The sequence below is a fragment of the Mastigoproctus giganteus genome, unplaced genomic scaffold (genome assembly GCF_048544385.1).
Source record: "Mastigoproctus giganteus isolate SK-2022 unplaced genomic scaffold, ASM4854438v1 scaffold_15, whole genome shotgun sequence".
NCBI classification, from domain to species: domain Eukaryota; kingdom Metazoa; phylum Arthropoda; class Arachnida; order Uropygi; family Thelyphonidae; genus Mastigoproctus; species Mastigoproctus giganteus.
Window position 1 is genome coordinate 244,750 of NW_028328292.1, and position 21,952 is coordinate 266,701.

The window sequence follows — 21,952 nt, forward strand, 5'->3', positions numbered from 1 at the left end:
ATAGAAAATATCATCCAGCACTGCAATTGCAATTCCAGAAACATCTACCTGTTTTCCACCATTTCCAAAATCACAGTGGAATGTAGAATGTACAGCAGCCAAAAAATGCAGACTGTAAAGCTTGGAAGGATATTGTAATGATCCCAGGGGCTTACATCTGGTGAGTATGGGCTTGGCACACCCAGGGTCCTGAGCTGGATATCATCATTTTTCTCTTTCTTGGTGATTCCTTTCTATTTCTCTCTCTCTCTCTCTCTCTCTCTCTCTCAGAATGCCTGATCCTGAAACGTAAAAATGAAAAGAAAGCACTTAACTTCAGATCAAAAAGTTTTTACCCTTACAATGGCTCATTTACTAAACAAGAGTTAAAAATAACTTTAAATCTTACCAAATCAAGTGCTTTTGGACCAGATAACATCCAATATGAAATGATTAAATATCCTTCACAAAAATCTGTAGATCACCTACTCTTTATAATAGAAGTAGTAATAATGGCAAATGATACAAGGAAAAAAAGCTTATATAGCATCAGTCAAAAAAAAAAAAACCCCTACGGAGTTCACTCAACCTTACCCTCCATTTGTCTAGTTCTTGCTTGAATTTATTCAACCTATGCATTTCCACAACAACACATGGAAGCCTGTCCCAACAATCAACCAACCACTGGCTGAAGGCAAAGTTCCACACATCTATCTTGCATCCTCAACTTGAATTTATACTCCCTCATGTGTGTAGTCTCAGCTAGTGGAATAATACCATTAACATTCAACTTACTCAATCCATTCAAAGCTTTAAACACCTCAGTCAGATCTCTTTGCAGGTGCCTAGTCTCAAGACACTGTATTAGCATTAGCATTAGTAGAGGCATTTGATGCAAGAAAGCAAGCTTATGCAGCATCAGCCAAAAAAAAAAAAAAAAAAAACCCACTTCCACTTCACCCCTCTGTTCGTTCAAAATACCTGTCCAGCTGAGCCTTAAACTTATTTAGGCTATCAACCTCCACCACAAGGGATGGGAGTCTGTTCCACCAACCAACCACCCGCTGGCTAAAGGCAAATTTCCGCACGTCTATCCTACATCTGTCTTTCCTCAATTTGAATTTATGCCCTCTCAGGTGATTTTTCTGAGCTAGAGGAAGAATCCCATCAGCATTGAGCATGCTTAAACCATTCAAGGCTTTATACACCTCTATCAGATCACCTCGCTGGTGCCTAGTCTCCAGACACTGTAATTTGCAAAACTTAAGCCTTTCTTCGTAAGAGCACCCCTTTGTTCCATTCACTAATCTTGTTGCCCTTCTCTGTACTCGTTCCAGCAGCTCTACATCCTTCTTGAAATGAGGCCTCCAGACCTGTATACAGTACTCTAGGTGTGGCCTGACCATTGCCTTATACAATGGAATAATCACCTCCTTATCCCTGCTGGAAAAATTCCTGTATATCATTGACAATACTCCATGAGCTACTCTTGCAGCCCGTCTGCACTGCTCAGAGAACTTCATATCTGCCTGCACAACCACCCCCAAGTCCCTTTCATTCTCTACCACTGTCAGTGTAGTACCACAGAGTTGATACGTTGCTCTGGGGTTGCTGTTTCCCATGTGTAGTACTTTACATTTGTCAATGTTAAACTTCATTTGCCACCTCTCAGCCCATCTGCTCAACCTTTCCAGATCCTGTTGCAGCAGCATAGTGTCAGTAGTGTCCTTGACAACCCTGCCAACCTTTGTATCATCTGCAAACTTGGACATTAAGCTTGATATACCATCATCAATTTCATTTATAAATACAGAAAACAATAATGGACCCAACACTGAGCCCTGAGGGACTCCACTAATAACATTAGTCCACGATGAGCAGTGTCCATTAATTACCACTCTCTGTCTTCTCCCCCTCAACCACCCCTTTATCCATAGCAGCAACCTGCCTCCAATGCCACACTGCTCCAATTTGTGTAGCAGTCTTCCATGTGCAACAGTATCAAAAGCCTTTCTAAGATCCAAGTATATAATATCAAAGTTATTCCCTGCATCCAGTTCTTTTGTGACTGCATCATAGTATCCAATCAAGTTGGTCAGGCAAGACTTCCCCTTAACAAAACCATGCTGTGTCTGAGCTATAACTGAAGTCTTGTCTAAATGATCCTGCAGTGCTTCTTTAACCAGTGCCTCCATTAATTTTCCTGGAACAGAAGTTAAGCTCACAGGTCTATAGTTACTTGTGTCAGCCTTTGATCCTCCTTTGTGAATTGGGGTCACATTTGCACATTTCCAGTCTATGGGTACGTCCCCTGAGTCCAAGGAAGCTCTCATAATTATGGCTAAGGGTTTGCTTACTTCCTTTGCTGCCTCCTTTAATATAACTGGATAGATCCCATCCACCCCGGGTGCCTTTCTTGTGTTTATCTTCAACAGTTTCTCCTCCACTTTACTCCCAGTTATATCAAGATTCTGTAGCTTACTGCTACAGTTGAATACACCTCAGGCATTCCCCTTGCTGAATAACTCCTCATGTGTGAATGTCGATGCAAAATATTCATTTAGTTTGTTAGCTACCTGAGCAGGATCATCAACAGTTGACCCATCAATATCAAGTGGACCAATCTGATTCATCCCCTTCCTTCTAGAGTTTACATAAGTAAAGAACTCTTTGCTGTTTTTCTTTGCTTCCCTTGCCAAAGATTTCTCGTAATCTGCCTTCGCCTGCCTAACCTCCTTTGTAACTTGGTTGCATATCAACTTGTATCTATCATAGGCTTCTGTGTCATGTGTTAATTTGTAAGTATCCCATGCATTTTTCTTCTCTGCCATATGCCTCATTAGTTCATCTGACATCCATTTTGGCCTAAACCTTGAACAATATTTCTTAGTTGGTATGTAAAGCCTAGTAGCTTCCAAGATAAGTTCTTTGAATGCTTCCCATTTTGAATTTGCTGTTGGTAACATCATCAGTTGGTCCCACTGTATAGAATTTAAATACTGTCTCAGTCCATCGTAGTCGCCTTTACGGAAGCAATAACCCTTCCCTTTACCCCTGATGGTAGTTACCTCTTTGAGTAAATCCCACTTCAGCACACTGTGATCACTGCCACCTAGTGGTTCATTTATCTGCAGATTCTTAATGCATGAAGAATCACTGCTGATAATCAAATCAAGAGTATTACTCCCTCTTGTTGCCTCCCGAACATGCTGATGTAGAAAACAATCATCCAATAAATCCACAAAAGCCCTGCTAGTGTGTGAGTAACCAGCCCCCAAATTCCAGTCAATATCTGGGAAGTTAAAATCTCCCATTATAAGACTCTCTGATTTACTGGCCCACTCTATTTCCCTGTACAGTTCCTTATTATACTCATCAGAGTCATTAGGCCTATAGCACACTCCTACTCTCAATTTTGATCTCCCAATGCTTATGTCACACCAAACTGACTCAACACTGCACTGTCCAGCGATGTTGACTGGCTTCACTTCCTTGGTTTTTACGTGTTTCTTAACTAATAGCATAACCCCTCCTCCCCTCCTGTCCTGTCTATCCTTTCTGTAAACGTTGTACTCCCCAAATTGCAGTTCTGCATCCCTTATATCTGTGTGACACCACGTCTCTGATATCCCAACAATATCTGCCTTTGATGTTTTGAGCAATACTTCAAATTCATCAAATTTATTTACTAAACTCCTAGCATTGGTGTACACGCAAGTATACCTGCACCTGTTTCTATTCTTAGCTACCCTAACACAACCCATGTGTTTACTTGTACCGCAATGGCTCCCAGAAGTCTCTGAAATACCATGCATCTTGTTTTTCAGGCTTCTGCTCATTCTAATAGAAGCAGTGCAAGAATCTCTTTCACCTCTGCCAGTGGCTACTGTCAATCTATTGGTCTTTGTCTCCCCCCAAGCTAGCCGTTTTCCGACCCACCTAACACTGCCTCGATAGCATCAGCAAATATTCTTGCACCCTTTCTATTTAAGTGTATCCCATCCCTGTAGAAACAATCTCTCCTGTTAACAAGTACAGTCCAGGCTGAAAAAAATTCTACCCCTTGAGCCTTGCACAATCTTTCCAGGGCCGAATTGATCGACAAGGCTCTCATCATATACTCCCTCCTATCGTGTCTGGGCAGAATTGCAGACACTTTCGAAATGTTTATTCAGTATTGATGTTTATTCAGTATCTGCAGAACTGAATCTTTTTTAGGTAAGAGCACCCTTTCATTTCCTTCACCAGTCTGGTTGCCCTTCTCTGCACCCATTCCAGCAGATCTATATCACTTCCTAAAGTGATATAGATCTGCTGGAATGGGTGTGGAATGGAAGCCTCCAGGCCTGTATAGAATACTCAAGATGTGGCCCTCCCTCAACCCAAGCATGGTACTACTAATAAAAAGAATAACACTAATAATACAATATAATACTAATACATACTAATATTGACACTATGTGGCAGATGACTGTCATCAACCGGTGCAATACCACCACTTACCATTACTTTGCTTATTGGAGCCTTGAAGTGGCAAAACCCATGTTTATCTCTAGAGCAGTGGTTTTCAACCAGGATGCCGTGGCACTTTAGGGTACCGCAACAACATTCAAGGGTGCCACATAATTTGGGTTTAAGTTACTTAAACTTATTTTCTTTTTTAATTTATATATTTATTTCATTATAAAAAGGTGTACGGTATCTTTTTATTTTTTGGTGATTTATAATTGATGTTTATTTAGTACCACTGTATAAAGAATAAAATTATTATATATATATAATTTGTATTATGAATTGTAATTTTGTTTATAGCTATATTATTGTAATAACTATCATATAACATTTTTTTAAATATTATTTATACACATGCATGCATATGCATACACGCTCACATGCACACATGTGCACACGGACAATTGGATCTAACAAGCAGAAAATTGAGTAGGAGTGCCACAAAATAACACAAATTACTTAGTTTCCGTTATTGAAAAAAAGTCGAAAACCACTGCTCTACAGCAAAGTTTCCAGCATTCCCCCCCTTCTCCCTCAGCCCATGCATGGTACTACTAGTAGTAATACTAATATAAAATACAGCAAACCCCCGCTATTCGCGGTATCTGTATTCGCGGTTTCGCGTATTCGCGATCGCCGATTTAATATAAAATGAAACCTAAAAAAATGTGAATTTTAAAGCGCCGTGAATATTTTCCGCCATAAAAAACATGGGCGTGGCTAAAATTATCTTTCCCGGTCAAAACAGCGCTCAGTGGGTGGGGGAGAGGGGTGAAAAAATCGCGAGCGTGGATGTTTCTCGGTAATCCTTGTTCAGTATGTGTTAGTCATGGAAGGTTTCGTCGTTTACTTTTAATTTATATGCTTATAAACAATAAATTTATCAATTTATATGCTTCCAAAAGTGATAAATCTACCGTTTTGCAGTGTAAAACAGAGTTTTTCGAGTGTGTTAACGGAAGAAAGTGACTTTATTGTGGACAAGTTCTTTCTAACCCTTACAAAAATATGGCTACGAATAAAAAGAGAAATGTGAAAATATCAAAGAAGGTGATAACATTAGCGAATAAAATTGAGTTATTAGACAAAATTTCTAATGGTGAAAGTGTCTCCTCAGTGGAAAAACATTATAAAATCAATGAGTCAACGGTACGATCAATCAAGAAATCGGAAGAAAAAATCCGCCGTAGTGTCCGTGAAAACGCGCTAATTGCTTCAAAAATTTGCTCTGTAACTCGTGATGTTAAATTAGAAAAAATGGAAAAGGCTTTAAATCTGTGGATAGAAGACCGAACTCAAAATAAAATTCCGTTAAGTTCACTCATCATTCGCGAAAAGGCAAAACTCCTTTATCAACACTTTAGCGAAACTGGTGATAGCACTGGCGGGATGTTTTTTTTTTGCTAGCAAAGGCGCTGGTTTGAAATTTCTAATAAATATTACATTTAATATTAAATTGTTTCTTATTTTCATTTCGATGCCATATGCTTGCATTTCACTATGTACTGTCTATGTACATAGTCATATTATGAAGGTACATATAATACATACATAGACAAAATTTTAGACTAGTTTTTCTTATATATTTCATACTTTGGAACGGAACCCCTTTATTACTATGGGAGCCATAACTCAGTATTCGCGTTTTCGGTATTCGCGACATTTCTCAGGAACGTAACCCCCGCGAATAGCGGGGGTTTACTGTACTAGGTGGTAGATGACTCCCAACAACCTGTGCAATAGCACCACTTTGCTTACTGGAGGCTTGAAGTGGTGAAACCCATGTTTAGTCACCAGAGCAGCAAAGTTTCCAGCATCCCCCCCCCCATCTCTTAAACCCAAGCACGGTACTAAGTACTATAGGTTTTAATACCTTTTGTGTTTAGGGGTTTCATAAAAACAAAAAAATGTGGCCTTGTACAAAGGAATAATCACCCCTTATCCCTGCTAGCAAAGTTTCTGTATAACATTGACAAAACCACATGAGCTGTCCTGGCAACATGTCTGCGCTGTCCAGAGAATTTAGCATTAGCATTAGTAGAGGCATATGATGAAAGAAAGCAAGCTTATGCAGCATCAGCCAAAAAAAAAAAAAAACAAAATCCCTTCCACTTTACCCCTCCGTTCGTTCAAAATACCTGTCCAGCTGAGCCTTAAATTTATTTAGGCTATCAACTTCCACAACAAGGGATGGAAGTCTGTTCCACCAACCATCTACCCGCTGGCTAAAGGCAAATTTCCGCACATCTATCCTACATCTGTCTTTCCTCAATTTGAATTTATGCCCTCTCATGTGATTATTCTGAGCAAGAGGAAGAATCCCATCAGCATTGAGCAAGCTCAAACCATTCATGGCTTTATACACCTCTACCAGATCACCTCGCCGGTGCCTAGTCTCCAGACACTGTAATTTGCAAAACTTAAGCCTTTCTTCGTAAGAGCAACCCTTTGTTCCATTCACTAATCTTGTTGCCCTTCTCTGTACTCGTTCCAGCAGTTCTACATCCTTCTTGAAATGAGGCCTCCAGACCTGTATACAATACTCAAGGTGTGGCCTGAGCATTGCCTTATACAAGGGAATAATCACTTCCTTATCCCTGCTAGAAAAATTCCTGTATATCATTGACAAGATACCATGAGCTACTCTTGCAGCCCGTCTGCACTGCTCAGAGAACTTCATATCTGCCTGCACAACCACCCCAGGTCCTTTTCATTCTCTACCATTGTCAGTGTAGTACCACAGAGTTGATACGTTGCTCTGGGGTTGCTGTTTCCCATATGTAGTACTTTACATTTGTCAATGTTAAACTTCATTTGCCACCTCTCAGCCCATCTGCTCAACCTTTCCAGATCCTGTTGCAGCAGCCTAACGTCAGTAGTGTCCTTAACAACCTTGCCAACCTTTGTATCGTCTGCAAACTTGGACATTAAGCTTGATATACCATCATCAATATTATTTATACAGAAAACAATAATGGACCCAACACTGAACCCTCAGGGACTCCACTAATAACATAGTCCTCGATGAGCAGTGTCCATTGATTACCACTCTGTCTTCTCCTCCTCAACTACCCCTTTATCCATAGCAGCAATTTGCCTCCAATGCCACACTGCTCCAATTTGTGCAGCAGTCTTCCATGTGCAACAGTATCAAAAGCCTTTCTAAGATCCAAGTATATAATATCAAAGTTATTCCCTGCATCCAGCTCTTTTGTGACTGCATCATAGTATCCAATCAAATTGGTCAGGCAAGACTTCCCCTTAACAAAACCATGCTTGTGTCCGAGCTATAACTGAAGTCTTGTCTAGATGATCCTGCAGTGCTTCTTTAACCAGTTCCTCCATTAATTTTCCTGGAACAGAAGTTAAACTCACAGGTCTATAATTACTTGTGTCAGCCTTTGATCCTCCTTTGTGAATTGGGGTCACATTTGCACATCTCCAGTCTATGGATACCTCCCCTGTGTCCAAGGAAGCTCTCATAATTATGGCTAAGAGTTTCCTTACTTCCTTTGCTGCCTCCTTTAATATAACTGGATAGATCCCATCCACCCCAGGTGCCTTTCTTGTGTTTATCTTCAACAATGTCTCCTCCGCTTTACTCTCAGTTATTACAAGATTATCTTGCTTATTGCCAGAGTTGAATTCACCTTTGGCATTCTCCTCGCTGAATAACTCCTCATGTGTGAATGTCGATGCAAAATATTCATTTAGTTTGTTAGCTACCTGAGCAGGATCATCAACAGTTGAACCATCGATATCAAGTGGACCGATCTGATTCATCCCCTTCCTTCTAGAGTTTACATAAGTAAAGAACTCTTTGCTGTTTTTCTTTGCATCCTTTGCCAAAGATTTCTCATAATCTGCCTTTGCCTGGCTAACCTTCTTTGTGACTTGGTTACAGACCAGCTTATATCTATCATCCTCTTCTGTGTCACGTGTTAATTTATATGTATCCCATGCATTTTTCTTCTCTGCCATGTGTCTCATTAGTTCATCTGTCATCCATTTAGGCCTAAACCTTGAACAATATTTCTTAGTTGGTATATAAAGCCTAGTAGCTTCCAAAATAAGTTCTTTGAATGCTTCCCATTTTGAATTTGCTGTTGGTAACATCATCAATTGGTCCCACTATATAGAATTTAAATACTGTCTCAGACCATCGTAGTTGCCTTTACGAAAGCAATAACCTTTCCCTTTACCCCTGATGGTAGTTACCTCTTTGAGTAAATCCCACTTCAGCACACTGTGATCACTGCCACCTAGTGGTTCCTTTATCTGCAGATTCTTAATGCATGAAGAATCACTACTGATAATCAAATCAAGAGTATTGCTCCCTCTAGTTTCCTCCTGAACATGCTGATGTAGAAAACAATAATCCAATAAATCCACAAAAGCCTTGCTAGTGTGTGAGTGACCAACCCACAAATTCCAGTCAATATCTGGGAAATTAAAATCCCCAATTATAAGACTCTCTGATTTACTGGCCCACTCTGTTTCCCTGTACAGTTTCTTATTATACTCATCAGAGTCATTAGGCCTATAGCACACTCCTACTCTCAATTTTGATCTCCCAATGCTTATGTTACACCAAACTGACTCAACACTGCACTGTCCAGCGATGTCGACTGGCTTCACTTCCTTAGATTTTATGTGTTTCTTAACTAATAGCATAACCCCTCCTCCCTTCCTATCCTGTCTATCCTTTCTGTAGACGTTGTACTCCCCAAATTCCAGTTCTGCATTCCTTATATCTGTGTGACATCACGTCTCCGATATCCCAACAATATCTGCCTTTGATGCTTTGAGCAATATCTCAAATTCATCAAATTTATTTACCAAACTCCTAGCATTGGTGTACACGCAAGTATACATGCACCTGTTCCTATTCTTAGCTACCCTAACACAACCCATGTGTTTACTTGTATCGCAATGACTCCCAGCAGTCTCTGAAATATCCTGCATCTTGTTTTCCAGGCTTCTGCTCATTCCAATAGAAGCAGTGCAATAATCACTTTCACCTCTGTCAGTGGCTACTGTTAATCTATTAAACCTTGTATCCTCCAAGCTAGCAGTTTACCGACCCACCTAACACTGCCTCGATAGCATCAGCAAATATTCTTGCACCCTTTCTATTTAAGTGTATCCCATCCCTGTAGAAGCAGTCTCTCCTGTTAACAAGTACAGACCAGGCTGAAAAAAATTCTACCCCTTGAGCCTTACACAGTCTTTCCAGGGCCGAATTGATCGACAAGGCTCTCATCATATACTCCCTCCTATCATGTCTGGGCAGAATTGCAGACACTTTAAAATTCAACCCTAATTCACAGCTTTTTTTTCAACAGTGACCTGTACTTGTTAAGTAATTCTGCCAGTCTCCAACTCTTAGTGCCAACGTGTACAACTATATCACCTTTTGTGCCCTTAAAAGATGATATCCGCTCTACAACGTCATCAGCCTTTGCCCCTGGCGGACATACCTTGGTCCTGTTCCACCTATCCTTTTTACATACCATGTTCGCCGTTTCCCTGACAATAGAGTCACCAACAACTACTAGTTCCTGTGGGACCAGTGCATTCTGCCTTGGGGGTTGCCGCTGTGTTGCGTGATGACCAAGTGCAAGCTCTTGCGTTGATGTGGGCAGCTGAGAGCTTGATGGGCCCCTCAATTTAGATCCTTTGAGGGCATCCACCCTGTCCTTCAAGCTCTCATATAGGCCCATAACAACGCTGAGTTGTTGCCTGATTTCGTTACACTCCTTGCATCGCGCGCACACACAAAGACGTCCCCCATGGCAATATCATGTCCTGTATCCAATTGCTCCACAAACATCATGCAAGCAGTGCATTTTAAAAGGCTGTGATTCAGAGGGCAACTGCCCCCCCCCCCCTCAGTTCTCCTCTGAGTCACAGCACTCCCATTAGCTTGAGCCTTTTGCTTTGCTGCTCTGGTCTGAGTGATGATTTCGATTTAATTTCAATAAAATTTCAATTTCTGTACAAAATTATAACCCTAAACTTGTATCCCAACACAATTATAACGCTATATATATTTTTTTCAGTATCAAATATTATCTACGAGTTCCCTTTATATAACTTCCGTATCAAGTTATGTATTAATTAAATATGTTACGTTTGTAATCAAAGTCGTTATATGTATTTAGTTAAAGTACAATTTAATTGACAATGAAGTTCAACAAAATTAATAGATTTAACTGACTCTTGATATTTTAAGGAGTCCTTATGTGCTGTAATGTAATAACTAGATTGTATGTATAGCTTAGCTTAATTTTCAGCACTCACCTCATAGTAATCTGCTTAGCTGGTGGAGGGTTTTACCACATACATAGTGGTTATAGGATTCTAATACTTTACAGGGATTATGGGTTTAAAATTAAGTTATGGGCTGTAGAAAAATTTTTAAGAAAGGAAAGTGCACTTTCCATGGTTGCCTAATTAAATTAAATTAAATGTAGAGAAAAAAAAATAAAGGAAAATATAAGCTAATAATCGCGCACGAGCGACTTTCGAGTTTCCTCGTCTTCAGTTAGCTATAGTGGAGGGGGGGAAGAGAGCGCGCTTGTGTTATATGCGGGTTGGGTTCCCGAAATGCATTTCAGTGCACGTGGAAACTTGATATGTTTCCACGTGCGCCATACATCACTCAACGTGTTAAACAAAAAGATTCCCGCCAATTTCTCCCCCATTTGGAATTTAGCACGTATCAAGTTTCCACGTGCACTGAAATTCATTTCGGGAACCCAACCCGCATATAACACAAGCGCGCTCTCTTCCCCCCCTCCACTATAGCTAACTGAAGACGAGGAAACTCGAAAGTCGCTCGTGCGCGATTATTAGCTTATATTTTCCTTTCTTTTTTTTTTCTCTACATTTAATTTAATTTAATTAGGCAACCATGGAAAGTGCACTTTCCTTTCTTAAAAATTTTTCTACAGCCCATAACTTAATTTTAAACCCATAATCCCTGTAAAGTATTAGAATCCTATAACCACTATGTATGTGGTAAAACCCTCCACCAGCTAAGCGGATTACTATGAGGTGAGTGCTGAAAATTAAGCTAAGCTATACATACGATCTAGATTTAACTGATTAATTGACAATATTATATTATATACTATACTAACGCTATCTAGTTCGGGATATACGTTGTATCGTATAACAAAGGCGGCAAGTTACGAATGGTAAATCTACGGACACTTAAGTATTAATTAACTTCCAAATCTCTCTGTCTCAATTCAGAATAAACTAGCGATCCTGACTAGGTCTATAAGCTACTTATAGAAAATAATTTGATGTAACAATTGGTCAATAAAGCGGCTAAATATGGCTAAAAAACGTCTCGTTCATCGGAGGTGCAACTTGTAACACGTGGATTTGATACCCTTACCGATACTTTTATGCAATTACAAGGCCAAGTAAAGAATAAATACACCAGATTAATCAGAAAATCACAAAATAATGCTATACTACTAAATTTAAATCAAAAGTTTTAGAAAGACAATAATTTCAAATCAATAAATAAGAAAATCCACTTGCGGCTTTGAACACGTCTGGCTCCCACTAGCATCGTCAGCAGACTTTGATATTTCATGTCTGGCTGCACAATTACCCGAAGGTCTTTTGCATTCTCCACTGCCCTGAGTGTAGTACCACACAGTTGGTAAGTTACTTTGGATTACTGCTACCCATATGTAGTACCTTGCATTTGTCAATGTTAAACTTCAACTGCCATTTCTCATCCCATGGACCCAATTTTTCTAGATCTTGTTGCAGTAGCTCACCCTGATGACTTGTTAACAACCCTGCCAACCTTTATATCATCCACAAACTTAGTTATTAAGCCTGATATACCTTCATTAATATCAGTGATAAATATTGAAAACAACAATGGACCGAGCACTGTGCCTTGGGGAACTCCAATAAAGTTAGTCCACGAAGGGCAATGCCCATTGATAACCACTCTCTATCTTCCACTTAATCATCCCCTCATCCATAGCAGGAACTTCCCCTTAATGCCAGTTGCTCCAGTTTGTACAGTGGTCCTTTATATGCAACATTATCAAGAGCCTTCATGAAATCCAAACATATTATGTCAAAATTATTTATTGCATCCGGTTCCTTGGTTGCTGCATCATAGTAGCCTATCAGATTGGTTAGATAACACTGTCCCTTAAAAAATTTATGTTGTGATTGCAGTATAATTGCATGCCTGTCCACATAGTCCTGTATTACTTCTTTATCCAGTGATTCCATTATTTTCCTTAGATTAGAAGTTAAGCTAACAGGTCTGTAATTACTCATGTCTCCTTTATGAATTGGGGATACATTCGAACATCTCCAATTCATAGAGATCTCCCCTGAATCCAAGGATGCTCTCATAAATATGGCTAAAGGTTTGCTTACCTCCTTTGCTGCCTCACTTAATATAATTGGATAGATTCCAACCACCCCAGGTGCCTTTTTTATGTCCACCTTCAACAATTTCTCCTCAAGTTTCCTTTCAGTTATCACAAAGTAATTTAGCTTCTCATTAGAGTTTGATAAACTTCTGGTACCCCGTTTCCTAAAGGATTCCTCTTGTGTGAATATAGATACAAAATACCTATTCACTTTATCTGCAACCTGAGCAGGCTCATCAACAGTTAACCCATAATCATCAAGTGGCCCAATGTGATTCAACCCATTCCTTCTACTTTTAATACACACAAAGAAGTCTTTGGTGTTTTTCTTGGCATTCTTTGCCAGAGATGTCTCATAATGTGCCTTAGTTTGCCTAACTTTCTTCTTGACTTGATTACAGACTAATTTATATCTACAATAGGCTTCTGTATCACCTGATAATTTATATGCATCCCATGCACTTTTCTTCTTTGCCATGTGTCTCAGTAGTTCATCTGACATCCATTTAGGTCTAAGCTTTGAACAGTATTTCTTTGTTGGTATGAAAAGCCTGGTATCGTCTTTGATTACTTCCTTGAATACTACTTATTTATAATTTGCTGTTGGCAACATCATCAGTTGGTCCCACAGCGCAGAAATTAAAAACTGTCTGAGACCACTGTAGTCACCCTTATGAAAGTAAAAGATTCTTAATGCAGGAATATAACAGAATTTTTTCTTGAAGAGCAATTTCTGGATGCTTGGTAATGGCAGCTCTCCTTGCCTTCCCTAAGCTCAGAAAAGGATTTCAAAGTGCCAGTTTATAATTACTGTATTGTTTGACTATCTGTTAATAAAAAATCTTAAAAGTGAATGGTCAGTGCTCGTCATACATAGTATTTAGAAGAAATGACATGCAGTGCAGTTTCTGAAAAACTCATTTTGGATCCTTTAATTAGATTTGAAACAACTATTCTAGTTGTTTCCAATCATGCCATGCAACATAAGGAACTTTGGAAGATAACTGCAACAAGTCATTGATTGCCTCAGTTACTTGGGCAATGGCTGTTGGCTTCAGGTTCTTGCCACAGAAATTTGTTTGCATACATTTTTATGACAAGTGTTATCTTCATCTGAAACCTGAATTGAGGCTTAGACAAAATGCTAATCCAAGTAGCACCTGAGGCAAATTTATTGGGACTCATATTTAATAAGAAGTTAACCTTTCTTCAACATGTTTGTCAACTATGCACAAAGTGCACAAGAGGGTTGAACATCCTCTGTGTTCTTTCCTATACTTCATGGGATGCAGATTGGTGCACTTTCCTCGATTTGTATCATGTTCTTGTGTGATCAAAATTAGATTATGGGTTTTAGGTATAACTCCAACAAGTCATTGATTGCAGTTATACCTGGCACCCATAATCTAATGCATCTGCCAGAAACAGTGTCCTTCAGTGGCTAGCTCCTATCCACCATCAGATTATCCATATTGTTACTGGGGAATTTAGAACATCTATCCAAAGTCTGTATGTGCTGCGAAAAAAAAAACTTTATAACACCCATCAGGCTGCCAACAATCTTTCAGTATTCATATCCAAAGGCTATGCAGTGATTTGCATATCATGGTAGACAGGGTTGCTCCCTTGCCAATGCAACCTCCTCTGCCCTATCATTCTTGTGTACTGGCCTTCTACTTATTCCTTAATATCTGGGGAAGACTGACATTCCATCTTCTATTTACCTGCAACTGTACTTGGCCCACCACGCCAAACATTGACTTTTTGCTAGTTTATACATAGATGGCTCAAAGTCAGAAATATCTATGTGATCTGCCACTGTCTTTCAAGACATTGTCATATCTGAGCAGATTCCCCGACTGCAGTATATATCCTACAGAATTGCATCCTGTAGAGTTAGCCTTGGATTACATGTAAATCTGCGACCACCAAAATGCATTATATATACTGATTCTCTAAATTAATTGCAGGCCTTATCAATGATACATTTTAATCCTCATCCATTTCCATCCCCCTCTACAGTAGAGGCTACATTACATTTGGAATCTGATTTTGATATTTGATTCTGCTAGATCCTCAGCCACATTGAGATCAAAGAAAATGATTTGGCTGACATTGAAACTAAATCAACGGTGACCCTGAATAATCTTTGTCTGCTCGTCTCTTGTACAGACTATGGGCAAGTAATACAAAAGAAATTGCTTTCCCAATGGCAACATTCGTGGCATAGGCAGGATTCAAACTAATTATGAAATTAAGCCTGTAATCCAACTGTGGCAGTCTAGTCTGCACAGTAATCATAAAGATAAAGTTGTTATATCCCAGCTCCACATAGGGTACAGTCATCATGTCTCACATTCTTTTTTGCTGATGACCCTCCTATGTGTAAGAATGTGACATTATTTTAACTATCAGATGTGATTTTATTGAATGCACAAGTTTTATTTATGCACACCATATGTTTTAGCACTTTTAACCATCTGAGTAATACACCTTACTTCTTATTTGACAGAGGTAATATGCCTACATTTTTTAAAATTTTTACATGCTCTAAACCTATACAAATATACAGGGTGTCTCAAAAATACATGGCAAAACTTCAGGAATGAGTTCCTCATATGTATACAGCAAAAATATTTTATATCAGTATAGTTCCGGAAATGCTTGGTTCCCGAGTTATTAACCGGAATGTCTTATCTCCCGCAGGTGATTTCGTTCATCACAAGGTACTGACAGAATCTGGTGGTTTTCCCTTCTGACCATGTACTCAAATCAGGAGCAAGTGGATATGCACTTTATGTACGGTTTGGCAGACGGCAACGCTCTGGAGGCTCGTTGTTTGTACCACGAAAGGTTCCCAGAACGAAGATGTCCAGACAGGAAAACGTTTTGAAGGTATCCATCGCTGCCTTTGTGAAAATGGGACCTTTACACCTCATGCTGCCGACAGAGGACGACCAAGATCTACAACTCCTGAAGTAGAGGGTGGACCAACTGCCTGGCCTCCACGCTCACTGATTTAAACCCACTAGATTTCTTCTTGTGGGGCCATTTAAAGTCATTGGTGTATTCGACTCCGGTGGCTGATGTGGAAACTCTCCGCACTCGAATTGTGGCAGGTTGTGAGACCATATGAAATATGCCAGGAATTTGGCATCGTCTTCGCAAGTTGATGTGAGGCCTGTATTCAGGCAGAAGGTGGAAATTTTGAACAATTACTATAAGGTGATGTGAACAGTTAAGTGTCATAGACAGACCTTCAAAACTGGGAAACCAAGCATTTCCAGAACTATGTTGATATAAAATATTTTTATTGTCTACATATGAGGAACTCATTCCTGAAGTTATGCCATGTATTTTTGAGACACCCTATATATAATATATGCATTTTTAATACTTACCATGTACACTCTTATTCTTTACTTGTTTTTATAGATATTTATAGATATTTTATAGATATAAAAATCATATAAATTGGCATGATAATCTATTTTTAGGTTGCCTGTAACTTTTAATGTGTTTAATTTTTTGACTAGTGCATCATAGCATAAGTTGCCAAATTCACTATAAAAATCAAATGAAATCAAACCACTTTGCCCTGTCAGCAGAGAGTGTATGCAGTTTTTTATTGCTCAGAGCAACTATGGAGAATGAAATATGCTTACCATTAGGCAAACCATGAACCACGATGATTCCTCTATTTTCCTAGAATGTGCATCATGCATAAATGTGACTGTTATATGTTTAGTAAAACTAACCATTTCTCTCAGTGCTGTCAATAAATCAGTAATCTTATTTTTTTACTATTTAGAGAGAGTCTCCAAGACACCATGCATAATGTGTACCACCTTTTAAAGGGTGATCCTGAGTTGATTGCTGGATTTAACAACTTTCTGCCTCAAGATTTCCAGTTAACTGTGAGACCAAATCGAAACTATAGTAATAGGGTAACACAGCTTCATTCTTCTGTTTCACAGTCATCTGTTCTTCCTGACAGTGGTTCATCTGGTGTTGTTTTTGGAGAGACTGGAACTTCAGAATCAGACTTTGATTCATCCATTTCCTCGCCATTAGTAGAATGTGTAAGTTTTTAAGAAATAAGAAGTATGCATTAAAAATACTAAAATGTGACGCATATTGGTCATTGTTTAAACATGTCATAAAAAGAAAAATGACAGTATGTGAAAGAAAGGTAGGTTGACTTTTTTTCCTTTAGTAGATAGCTAAGGAAGGAGCATTGCTATTTAAGAGGGGAAAAAATAAGAAATATATTATTGCTTACTGTAGATCTTTCTCCAGTGCTGTTTTTTTTAAGATTTTTTGGCTAGGCAAAAATATTTTTACTTGTCATTTTCTGTGTTTATCTTGTGTCCAGAAACATCTAATACAGTTTAAGTTGGAAAAACATGAATGAGTTTTGTGAAATTTAGTTTACTACAGGATCAATACAGTAGTGCAATACACTATTAACACCTTCTCTGCTTTTATGCATATAAGCATAAAACAGCACTATAAGTGATGCGCTGCAACACACATTAATCTGTTATTCATAAGCTGTCAACCAACAAGTGTCATAAATGTAAAAGCACGTAACATTAATAACTACTTGGTATTGGCACACTAATCGAACGCTTTGCATCAATGCTTGGCTTTTGTTTATAGACTTAGCACACAGTTTTATTTGTTCTTTGCTTGCGTTGATGTTATTTTATGTATATAAATATACAGTCGAACTTCCCTATAACGAATTCGATAAATCCGGCGAAAAAATTCGTTATAGAGAAATTTCGCTATACAGAGAATATCTTTTTTATTAGAAATTGTTATCTAATTAGAGAATGAAAACGAATCTACATTTATTTTTAATGTATTTTATATCAAAACATTACTTATTTAAATTACGTTTACACAATTTTCGCTGGTAAGTATCACAAATTAAAAAAAATCTAATTTTCGTTTGCACAGTACAATTAAAAAATTGTCTGATTCTCAAAGAAAACCTCACATTTATTCAGAGCATTAAAAACATTATCAGGAACATTTTCACAAAACTGTAGACCCATACGAACCGTTTTAAAAGCATTAATCATTTCTTCGCGAGTTGGCTTTTCTACGGGTTGTTCTGATGCATCTCTTCAGCATCATTGTTAATTTCTTCGTGATCATGGTCGCATCTAACACTGTTCAGCAGTATTTCACCTTCATTTGGATGTTCTGCTGTGGTCTACATAAACATAACTATCCAGTGTTATTTCATTTTTGATGTTTCCAAACGATTCTAATAATGTCCAAAAGTTTTTCAGTTGTGAAAGGGGCAGTTCATCTTGTTCGTCCAGTCGTTTTTGACTTCTGTATTCAATGCAAATCCCGCTTTCGAAAAACAATTTTGAATAGTGTATTCAATGACATAGTTTGTCCAAACTTTTGCCAGTTCAGAGATGCAATCTCTAAGGTTAATTGTAACCTCCAAGTTTCTATTTTCTGATAATGCATTGACAATCTTCATTATTATTCTCTTTCGATAATGAAATTTAAAATTTTTAATAATGCCTTGGTCCATTGGCTGGAGTTTTGACGTTACGTTTGGTTGTAAAAACAACTTCGCACTTTTAAGTTTGGCAGAAATACTGACAGGATGTGCCGGACAGTTACCAACACGATTTTCCTTTTTTCTTTTGTTATATGCTTGTCTAGTTTTAATATCCATTCTTCAAAAATATCACTTGTCATCCATGCTTTTTTATTAAAAGATGTAGTCAACTTCCAAAGATTTTGTTCCTCTAAAACATCTTGGGTTTTTTGATATTCCGATGACTAAAAGTCAATTTTTCACTTCCTGTCATATTTGCTCCAACTAGCACAGTGATTCTTTCTTTGCTTTGTTTTCCGCCAAAACATTTATCATCCTTAAAAGCAAGTGTTCTATTCGGTAAACATTTAAAGAATAAACCCATTTCGTTAGCATTAAAAACATTCTTATGCTCATATTCTTTCCAAATCTTCCTCCAACTGTTGCAATCTTCTTCGCTTACATTAACACTTTCTCCACAAATAACCTTTTCCACAATTCTGTGGCGCTTCTTAAATTTATCTAGCCACCCAGTGCTCGCATTAAATTCTGTATATCCAAGGGACTGTGCAAATTTCAGAGCTTGTTGCTTATTTATTAGGCCCGATATTTGGATATTCTTTTCACGTATCATTTGCACCCATTTTAGAACAGCTTTATCAACATCTTCGTATATACACAACTTAATTCGTTTCTTGTCTGCTCCTCCTTCAATTGCATTTAAAATTGATTCTTGGTTTTTTTAAAATCGTAGATAAACTGCTTGCAGATTGCCATATTTCTCCGCAACATCTTTTTTCTTAAAACCCTGGTCAATATCATAACAATCTTTGCTTTATCATTAATACTTAAACACTTTCTCTTCGACATTGTTTTCGCAATTGTAAAAATTACTGGACTGCAGCTCTTGCCGATACATACACCGCAAACTTCGCTGTGCTGGCCATATAGTGAATTGTTAGTTCAGGTACACCCTACTCAATGATGTTCGCTTGCCAAGTCAAATGTATCACTCACTTTGAAGAAATATACAACTTTGTGAATTTCTTTTATTCTACTTTCATTCATATATACACGAAAAAAAATTTATGATCAACGTATGCTGTATGTTACTTTTCAGAAAAAAAAAAAAAAAAATACAAGAGCATATAGCCTATGTGACTGATGACGAATGAAATAAAAAAAAAAAAAAAAAATCATGAAAACCATCTACTGGGAGTCCAGTTAGATGAGAATGGACATATCATATAATGATTGACATGAAGGTCACGTGGTACAGTTGAGGTGAGAAACGAATGTCACTCAGTAGGCGTTACTAAAAACCGACTATGGTAGCATTCTATGTATTGCCGCCACAGCATGCTAAAGGTTTACCGCAGCGAATTTCGTTTTCCCCTGAGCCAACATCAATTTACAAATCTACCCTATTTATTATAAAGTTTACGACCACTTTTAAGAAAACTCATTTTAGATATTTATAGAACACATGTGGCGTCAATGGCCACATGTGTTCACTAAAAGGATGATTATTTAATTCCAGATGCTAATGCGCAATTTCGGAAGGAAGGAGGCGGTATATATGAGCTGCTGTTTAGCAGTAAATGCTTGAAAATCTTCAAAAATGCTTTACTAATTTCTTTAAAAATTCGTTATAGAGAGACTAATACTTCGCTATATGGGGTTAATTTTACATGTAATTTCGTTTCAAGGTGCAATGTTTTGCGAAAAAATTCGTAATATAGAGAAATTCGTTAAATAGAAGTTTGTAATAGAGAAGTTCCACTGTACTTTTTATGAAATTTTGAGATTTGTTCTGATTTACAGCTCAGAAAAAAAGTAAATGTTTGCTTTTCGCAGTGAATTCCAAACTTTTAAATTTCAACCATTATTTATGAAATTTTATAATGTTGGGTATGTTTGGAAGTTAACGTTTTTCAACATTTTTAAAATTACAGCACACTGAATACATTCTCTCAGATTTTAGTGGCAGAAAATGTGTTAATCACATGCAGCACTAAAAATTTACTCTAGCTGAATTTCTGGATTCTTGCTTAATCTTATCCTCAAGCCAGTACTGGAGCTGTAGAACCCTGTAATAGTTAACAGTACTACACAATTCACATTAGAGACTGCTTTGTGTAGTTCTTGTTATAGTATTCTCCAGTTCCAGTATTAGCCTGAAGATGGGATTCAGCAAGGATCACAAAACTTAGCCAAAGTAAAATTTTGTGTGTTGTATCTGCTTGATAGTATACTGCATTACTAGATTTGTTCTACAATAAACTAAATTTTAATGAAACTCCCACAAAAACTTAGTTTTTTACTTATGTAAACTATATTAAAGTAACATCTGTCAAGTATTCGTTCATTAACTGCTAGAGAATGAAGATGGCCAGTGGTATTACCTATCCTTCCATCAATCAAAATCTTTCCAAACCAAATTAATACAGATTTAATAAAGTAGCATACAAGTAAGCAAAATGTAATTTCTTCTATTTCTTTCTCTTTTGTTAAAATACATTAAATCTGAAACTAAATTAAACTTTTGCTTATCTAATGCAATAAATTCCCAATATGATCATTATTAACTTCTGAATATTTGTTGATCTTTTCACTGAACATCATCACATTGTCGTCATTTCAGAAGCCGTAGCTGCACAGGCATGTCAGATTCTGACTCCTGTGTCTTGGTATTGTGGAGGTTGTTTATATGAATTATTTTTAGCAAATTTCCATAGGATGAAAATTGAGAGGGATGATATCCAGAAAGCCTTCTGGCTAAACAATAGGGAAATACACCCCACCATCCAGTCTACCTATCAGGAAACATCATTACAGTATATATTGGAGGTAATAAAATGTGTTGATTGTATTCCATCTTGTCGGAGCATGTGCATTAATTATACATTGAGTGGTATATTTCCAACAAAGGAGACTAAGAGCATGTAAAACAGATAAATTGTACACTTCTTGCCTTCCACAGAAGATTAAATAACTTATCCAATCAACTGACTTGAAAGATTATTTGATATAGAAGATACCAATGAGTGCAGCTTATTACTTTTCAAGTTCACTAGGAGCCTGACATTTACCAGCTGTGTACCTTTTACCATCCAGTAATCACTGAGTTGAACTACAACAGGATAAAAAATTTTTCAGCGGATATCTTCCTAAAGTCTGGAAAGTAAATCGCTACAGTTTACCTTCCATAACATACACATCCATGGTTTAGCATTAGTAGAGGCACATGATGCAAGAAAGCAAGCTTATACAGCATCAGCCAAAAAAAAAAAAAAAAAAAAAAAACAACCTTCCTACTTCACTGATCCATTCGTTCCAAATGTTTGTCTAGTTCTGCCTTGAATTAATTTAAGCTATCGACTTCACTACAACAGATGGAAGTTTGCTTCAGCAATCTGCTGACTAAAGGCAAATTCCACACATTATTCTACAACTATTTTTCCTCAGTTTG

At 37.8% G+C, this 21,952-nt stretch overlaps 1 protein-coding gene across 6 annotated transcripts in view; it reads left to right on the top strand.

The window, feature by feature from the left end:
• LOC150074896 (paired amphipathic helix protein Sin3a-like) overlaps positions 1 to 21,952 on the top strand; it is a 285,756-nt gene that overhangs the window by 46,020 nt on the left and 217,784 nt on the right. For all 6 annotated transcript variants that reach the window (XM_090389366.1, XM_090389363.1, XM_090389365.1 and 3 more), the window contains exon 4: positions 16,723 to 16,993. In XM_090389366.1, coding sequence (XP_090245492.1) covers positions 16,723 to 16,993 — 271 coding nt within the window. The remainder of the gene's footprint in view (positions 1 to 16,722; positions 16,994 to 21,952) is intronic.